This window comes from Myotis brandtii, unplaced genomic scaffold, assembly GCF_000412655.1.
Source record: "Myotis brandtii unplaced genomic scaffold, ASM41265v1 scaffold186, whole genome shotgun sequence".
NCBI lineage: Eukaryota > Metazoa > Chordata > Mammalia > Chiroptera > Vespertilionidae > Myotis > Myotis brandtii.
The window spans coordinates 2614673-2622982 of record NW_005356905.1 but is presented as its reverse complement, the minus strand read 5'-3'; the positions used below and the strand labels follow the sequence as shown (position 1 = coordinate 2622982).

Here is an 8310-nt window from a genome sequence, read left to right as displayed (position 1 = left end):
AAGGGCCCTGAGGCTGTAACAAATTAGAAGTGATACTGGCACATTAAGGCAAGTGTGGCTGGAGAGGCAGAGAGGTGGGAAATATAGGAGGCAGGTACAAGACAGAGTAAGAAGTAAATAGAGGGTTTTAAGGCAGGGCAGCGATGTGATCTAACTTTCCTTTTAGACCAGGGGTCCTCAAACTACGGCCCTCGGGCCACATGCAAATACAAATATTGTATTTGTTCCCATTTTGTTTTTTTACTTCAAAATAAGATATGTGCAGTGTGCATAGGAATTTGTTCATAGTTTTTTTTTAAACTATAGTCCGGCCCTCCAATGTTCTGAGAGACAGTGAACTGGCCCCCTGTTTTAGACCTCTTGCAGAATTCTGTGTGGAGAATGCAGCCATCCAGCTGAGAATTGATGGTGGTCCGGTGGTAGCAGTGGGGATTGAGAAGTGGCCAGAGAGAAATGTATTTTGAAGGGAGAGGTACCAGGATTTGCTGATAGATGTGAGATATGAGGGAAAAAGGAAGATGGCTCCTAGGTTTTGGGTCCAAGAAATATTCTGACCAGTCCCACTTGGTTACAGAAACAAACAAATTTAATGGTAGTGTGGTATGTGCTGCATTATTGTAAAACCCATTGTATGATAAAAGTTACATGTTTTTAAATCTTGGAAATAAGAGGACTAGATTCAGTAACTTCTCGATCAGTTCCTCATATTGTTAAAATACTGTTGATATTTGTTATGAGATCCGTTATGAGACTTCACAAGAACAAAATGAGGTAATATTTGTGAAAAATGCTACTCATATGGTTAAGTCACCTAATAACCAACTTTAATATTTGTGTGGCACTTTCAAGGTAAAATGTGCTTTCTTGTGGATGAAGCAATTCAGTTTACTAATAGTTAATATTATGCTAAAAAGCTGGTGGACTGAAACCCCTGTGACCCTATATCCCAAAATATGTTAAATAATCATTAGCCACCAAAGGAGAAGTCTCTGTCTTCTTTCCATATCATAGTCTCTCTCTGGAGAGAGAGCTCATGCAAAGAAAAGCAGCCAACCACAGGGTCTACAAGAGCCCTACAGATGTTGTCTTTGGGCTGTTCCTCCACCCACTCAATGCACTGCAGCCTCTGTGGATTATCTCTCCATGCCACTTCCAAGGGACAGGAACTTCAGGACTCTCCATCTGAAATTCCCAGCCTTCCTTGTTTTAGCAAAAACCAATCTGTTCATCATCAGAACATAATGAAAACATGAGTGTGTGTGTGTGGTTGTTTTTTTTACGGGGACAGTGGCTGACTACCAGAAAATAATTACATTTATTAATACAATAGAAAAAGAAAGGGTTACCAATTTCTTAGAAGAAAAATAACATGGACCAGCACCACCTGGTACATGTTACAAGTTTAAATGCCCACATTTGTTTTTCTGAGAGCTCCCCACCACACTGCAGATGTTTGATCAAGGACAACCACCATCAGAGCTGCTGTAAGAACACGTCATAGTCAGTTCTTCAAACAGAAGACTGAAGTGATATTCTTCCTGTCTTAGAAGCTCTTGGTGCAGAGAGAACTTACCAGTGTGGAAGACAGTCTTGCTTTTGAATTCAAGAAAAACCATGACTGATCTATCATTTCCTTCTCTGATACAGTCTGCAGAGTGGTCTGTGAAGAGTCCTTTTCCATTCCTACCACTTTATCTGGGTAAGAGGAGAGGGAAGGGTGGGAAGGTGCCAGTGTACTGCCAGGCCATTCGGTGATGTTCTGCTCTCCACACCTTTCTGCTGGTAGTAGATGGGGGAGGAAGAGGCCACCCACCAATTACCTCTTCTTGAAGCCATATTTTTTGTGTTCATAGAATAGATCTGTCCTAGAGCTCCCCAAATTGACGGTCTTTGGACAACCATCTCTATCTTTCTCCTGGATGGAGCACTCCTTAAAATGATGGGCATCAGAGATTCCAGGGCCTCCTCAGATCACACAGCCCCCTGGTAGGAGCCACAGTTACACTCATCACATATGTGCACATAGGAGTCACAGATCACACACTAGCCCCCACATTTTTCACACAGTTTTCTGGCATCAACAGCAGCCTGCTTGCAGCAAAAGATCAAGTCCAAACATCAGCTTTTTAAACTGACAAATTAATTTTAACATGTCAGTCACTGCTGCTGCTTTATTTATTTGCCATTCTTTATTCTTATGCCCTGGAGGGATTTCTTTTTTCCACCTGGGAATACTTAGAACGTTAGCTAGAAATGCTTAACTGATATTTCCTTTCAGGCTCTTTAAATCTTTAAACAAGGAACATTTCAGAAGTGTTCTGCTTTTGGTTGCTGTAGATCCATGTCAGTATTTTATTGTGATAAATTAACAATTTTGCTTTGCCATGGCCGTGTGGCTCAGTTGGTTGAGCATCATCTCATGCACTGAAAGGTCTCAGGTTCAATTCCCTGTCAGGGTTGCAGGCTTGATCCCCAGTAGAGACGTTCAGGAGGCAGATGATCAATGTTTCGCTCTCACATTGATGTTTCTCTCCCTTCCTCTCTCTCTAAAAACAAAACACAAGAAAAAATATTTTTTAAAGTTTTGCTTTATTACATATAGATAACAAAGAATAAAATGTATAACAATAATAAATATCAAGGCATGACTATTCACAGCCTCTTTCTTCTCAACTGCTAAGCAATATTTTGCTATTGTCTACCTAACCTTTTCCTCTTCCCTCGGTTTGGGGCTTTATTAGTAAATCAGAGTGAAGGGGTGTGTGTGTGTGTGTTGTGTGTGTGTTGGAGGAGAACAGACTAGGAAAGCAGGAGGGAAATACCAAAGAAAGATTGGTAAAATTTACATTGCAAAGCAATTGACTGATGGAAGAGAATAAATTTGATCTCAGGGAAGAAAGGGGAAATGGCATGAAAGTGCTCAAGTTTCTGAGAAAATATTAGTAAAGATGTTGAAGTATAGCTACTGTATGGAGGAGGGATGTTGAAATGACAGACAGAAAAGAGCTACTTTATAAGTTTTGCTCTAAAGAGTGCATCTGTCCACTACACCCACCACACACACCTAGAGCTTTCTGAAGTGAAGGTTTTATTTGCTTTCAATATTTTAGGAAGACGGTTTTCTCTGAATTTTATATTATGCTAAGACGGCCACAAAGGACTTGACAATTCAAACTACCAAAATCTCAGGACACTGGGACATGTTTCCTATTTAGACATTTTCTATAGACATAAATTAGTGACTCCTAATTTTAAGATTAAGATTTTTTAAAAACACATAGGGAAAATATTAAGGGATGATGCATATTCTTTAAAGATGCATTTCTTGAGATTTTAATCATTTTGTGAAACTTTGGGAAAACTCTGCTATTAAGCATTTAACATTGCTACTACCCTGAGGCCTTCCTAAAATCAGAAACTCTTTTTTCCACAATCTTTCAGCATTTTTCTTATATCTCTGTTATTATACTCAATTTATTTTGTCTGGCTTGTTTTTTCAAAGAAACTTCTTATTAAAACACCATATGTTGGCCTGGATTTAGCCTTTTCCTCCCACAGATTTACTGAAGTATAATTGACAAAATGTATTTTACATTTCGCATATAATAGTGTATTAAAGTATACAACTTGATGATTTGATATACGTTGTAAAAGGATTCGTACACTTAAGTTAATTAACATCACCTGATAGTTAACTTTTTTGTGTGTGAGGGGGGATGCTTCAAATGTATTCTCTTAGCAAATTTCAAGTGTGTTCTACAGTATTATTAACTATGATCACCATGCTGTACATTAGATCTTCAGAACTTACCCATCTTATGCAAAGTTTGTGCCTTTGAGCAATCTCTCCCCATCCTCACCTCCCCCAGCTCCTGACAACCGCCAATCTACTCTGTTACTATGAATTTGGCTTTTTTTAGATTCTACATGTAAGGGAGATCATACAGTACTTGTCTTTCTCGGTCTGGCTTATTTCACTTAGCATAATGCCTTCCAGTTTTATCCATGTCATTGCAAATGGCAGGATTTCCTTCTTTTTTGTGACTGAATAAATTCCATTGTGTGTATATACCACATTTTCTTTATCCATCCATCAACAGACACATAGGTTGTTTCCATGTCTTGGCTACTGTAAATAATGCTGCACTGAACATGACAGGAGAGATATCTCTTCGAGAGAGCAATTTCATTTTTTTGAACATATACCCAAAAGTGGGATTGCTGGATCATATGGTAGTTCTATTTTTAATTTAGCCTGGTTTTATTCTTAATTGTGTGTTGTAAGGTCATTGAAGACAGAGACCAAACCTGACTTATAAAACAATAGCATGGCAATTAACAGCACAGGTCTTGAAGTTAGACACAGCTAAGTTTGAATCTTGGGTCTGCCACTCCTTAGTTAAAATACTAAGTCTTTTGTGTGTGTGTGTGCGGTTGTGGTTGTTGTTGTTTAACCTTGTTTAGTCTCAGTACTCTCATCTGTAATATTGGGGTAACTCCTATTCCTCTCAGGGCAGTCGTGAACATCAAATGAGATGTATGAAAGGGTTTAGAACACACCCAAGTATTCAACCAATGGTAACTAGTACTATGTGTATGCCTACTTTATTATTTGAATTGCTACCACATAGCACGAAAGTAGCTGCTCAGATCTTTGCTAAACAAATCATGGCCAAGATGAGAGAAGAAAATCAAGAAAGGAATCTAGGGCCTGGCACCCTTATTTTATTATTATACCTTTGTTTCTCTCTGTGACCTTAAGATTTGGAGTCCCAGGGTCTGACGTGGAGGTTTGAAGCCTTCTTTTAGTCCAAAGGAGCCTTGTTAACGTTGGGCTAGGAGGAAAGAGTTGGTACCAGGGGCTCCTTAGGAGTTCTGAGCCTCTCAGGGGAATTCCAATTCAATCTCTAGTTCCTTCACTCTTCCTGCCCTCCCCCCAGAGCATCTCTAGAGAGTCTCCTCCTGGTGGGAACTTCCAGTGACTAACCTGTAACTTTGTGGGGTCCCCAGGAGTTGGGTGCCCTCTTAAAAACCACTTCCTGCATGAAGCACTTCCTGTTTTTCCAGGTCAGAAAGAGTCTCTCCTGTTCTATCACATAGCGCTCATTGTCCTCTTCTAGCGATTAGCTTTATGTCATTACCCCTGTGAATTGCAAGGTCTCTGAGAGCAAAGTCTGGCTCTAGTTCCTGTTTGATCAGTACAGTGAGCTGTACATGGTTCTCAAGTAATGATTGTTTTGCTAAATTATACTGAAGCCGGTCTTGGGGCTGCAGCTCAAGCTGAGCTAAATCCCAGGCCTTGCCCTAAACTCTAAGGTGTTATCCTGATCCCCAGAGCTTTAAGATACAAACTTCTGCCACCTCTGAGGGAACACAGCCTCTGGTAAATTAGCAGTTCATTGTTTGATTCACTGTACAGTTCCCAGCAATAGGTTTCAAAAAGCTGGCAGGAATCCAGAAGAGAAATTTTATATAGGGAATAGATAGGGATTTACAAAATGGTAACATCAAACTTTTTCCTCTCTATAACTTAAAGGTGATTTTTTTTTTTTTACACCATCCAACGATTACATAGGAGTGTGATGGAAACAGCTGAAAACAATCTGAAAGAATGCTGGCTCTATTAGCAGACAGTTTACTTAGTAGTCATATAAAAAGAATAAAGTAATAATTTATTTGGTCCTAAATATAATTATTCTGAACCACTCAACATGCACAAAATAGTAAATTTTTCATTCTCAATTATTATTACCATAGTCTGCTAAAGTGACTAGCCAAAAAATAATATTTTATAGCTATTATTATGAGTTGTTTATCTTAATTTGGGTGAAATAACATCTCAGAAAAAAAGTTTGCCATCTCAGCAACTTTCTTTTCTCACTCGGCATGGAGAGAAAAAAAAAAATTACCCTTTCAATTTCGTCTTCCCCTGCTTGGACCTCAGTTCTGCTTGAAGAATGCGAACGTGTCTGCTCGCGATTTCATGTAGCTCTTCACGAATTCGGTTAATTTCCTGAAGCCCTCGGCCAGCCCATCCCCGGTGGTGGCACAGCAGGGCTGCACATACCAGTTCCGGTCACTGCAGAGCTTCTTCACCTTGAACAGCCTGGTGATATCCTCCGCGGTCAGAGCTCCCGGCTTATCTTGTTTATTGGCTAACAGAACAACCGGCACATTTTTCATGTGTTCGTTCTTCAGAATGTGCTCGAACTCCCTCCTGGAGGCTTCCAGCCGCTGCTTGTCGGTGCTGTCCACCACGTACACCAGCCCGTCGGCGCGCTCGCAGTAGCAGCCCCACACGGTCCTCATCTTCTCCTGGCCGCCAACATCCCAGACCGTGAAGGACAGGCTCTTCCCCAGCTCCAGCATCTCCACGTTGAAGCCCACGGTTGGCATGGTCACAATGTCCTTAGCAAGCTTCAGTTTATAAAGGACGGTGGACTTCCCAGCAGAGTCCAGGCCCAGAAGAAGAATTTGGGCTTGCTTGACTTTAGGGTTTTTAGAACTCGACAGACCCATTTCAAGCTTTTCATGAATCCCCTTTCGGCTGGAGACAATGTTTCTTCTCCGGGTCTTGCATGAAAATGCTAGGAGGAGAGCAGAGAGCAAATGCTTCCCATTGTATGCAGAGAAGAGGAACTTGTGTGTATTTACGCTGTAGCTTATCAGCTTGATTATGGGCAAACAGTGTTTTATTTGCAGTTCCAACCAATCCCGAGGAATCCCTGGTGTGAGTAACCAGCCAATGCCATAGTCGCTCAAGGGGTGAAATAGTTTGTGGGTGAGTCGGACTCAGGAGGGACCTGCCTAGATGATGCTGCAGCTTGTTCTCCTCCAGGTATTGGAAATGTAAGGTAACCAGAGGTTCAGACAGGCATGGGAGCAAGAGTTGGCGGCAGAATAAAACTTAACTTGACAAGCGGTTTGTAGAACTTCTCCAATTATTTGACCATTTATCTTATCCCAGCAGCAAATAAGTAACCAGCCTTCTGAAGTCATAAAGAGAGAGTTTATCTCATACTTCCCTATGCAGTATCTTTAGTACTTTCCCCTTGTCCGGATTACTCAGTAGGAAACTTGAAACCACCCAAGGATGTCTGAACCTTACTCCCATAATCACATAGAGAATCACTTCTTTAATCTTCTAGGCAGAAAATTTACACTATTCATAAGACTAGATTTACAGAGGAGGAAGCTTGTCACACAAACACTTTTAAAATTAAGCACACAGTCTGATTAAAGATGACAGATTTATTTGGAATCAATATCTTAAAAAATATTTTCTTGTATTTATCTCCTCTCTTTCTCAAGATTCCACCAAAATGATGGTGAAATAAAAATAAAAAGAACATGTAAACACATAACAAGAAGGCAGGAGAGTCCATCAAAGGGTGAAGGATTTTAACAAAATTCTGGCGGTTGGAATGTAGATGGGAGATGAGTGGTAACTGATGCAACAGGATGAAATTGAGGCTTTGGGTGCTGGTTACAGAGGGAAGGAGTGAGATGAGGGACTAAAAACATAGGGGGTCAGCTAAGTCTGAATCAGGAGCAAAACACACACACACACACACACACACACACACACACCACACACACACACACACACACACACACACACCTTTGCTGAGTGACATTTCAGCAATGACAAGTTACTCCCTAGGCACAAAAAAAAAAATGAACGGTTCTTTTCTAAAGAAATTGAATGATGTCAGAAAAAGAGACCTCCATGTTTTGGCATTTGGGAGTTTTCACATCTTAATGCCTAACTCAACATTCAAGTAACCTATAGCCATCCTGGCAGTTGGCAAACATTGCTCATATACACAGTTTCCAATCAGCTTTTCAGCACTTAGAGATGTCTATATTTAATATTTAAAATACCTTTAATGTGAATGAGGGAAAGACCAAGATAGAAATAAGAACACTTAAAGAAAGTTTAAACAGAGTTAGTGCAGGGAACAGAAGAAAATAAGTGTTAATCAATACTTCCAAAGATTTGAAAAGATATTGCATCCATAAAACAGTAAATGGATGCTATTAAAAAGGCCACTCAAAAAACAAAACTTTTGAAAATTAAAAACATGACTTCCAAATTTTAAATAAAGATCAATAGTAGGTTGGAAGGAAATAGTTTAGAAAGTAGAAGATAGAAAATATGAAAGAAAAGATAGGAGTTGTAGAGGATCAATCCAGAAGTTTCAATGTCTGACATAGTTCTTTATTCCAGAGGGAATAGAAAAATGCAAAAGAGGAAATTCTAAAAAAAATAATATGACTATTTTCCAAACTGAAAGAATGAACTGTCCA

The 8310-nt window shown here is 39.9% G+C and overlaps 1 protein-coding gene and 1 pseudogene across 1 annotated transcript; both read right to left on the bottom strand.

The window, feature by feature from the left end:
• Window positions 1–346: 346 nt before the first annotated feature.
• Window positions 347–2115, bottom strand: LOC102252878 (annotated as a pseudogene).
• Window positions 2116–2512: 397 nt separating this feature from the next.
• On the bottom strand, window positions 2513–7249 carry ARL14 (ADP-ribosylation factor-like 14). Its single transcript, XM_005864126.2, has 2 exons — window positions 5910–7249; window positions 2513–2546 (listed from the first exon to the last, which is right to left on the bottom strand). The coding sequence occupies exon 1, from the start codon at window positions 6517–6519 to the stop codon at window positions 5941–5943; it is 579 nt and encodes a 192-aa protein (XP_005864188.1). The 5' UTR covers window positions 6520–7249; the 3' UTR covers window positions 2513–2546; window positions 5910–5940.
• Window positions 7250–8310: the final 1061 nt, after the last annotated feature.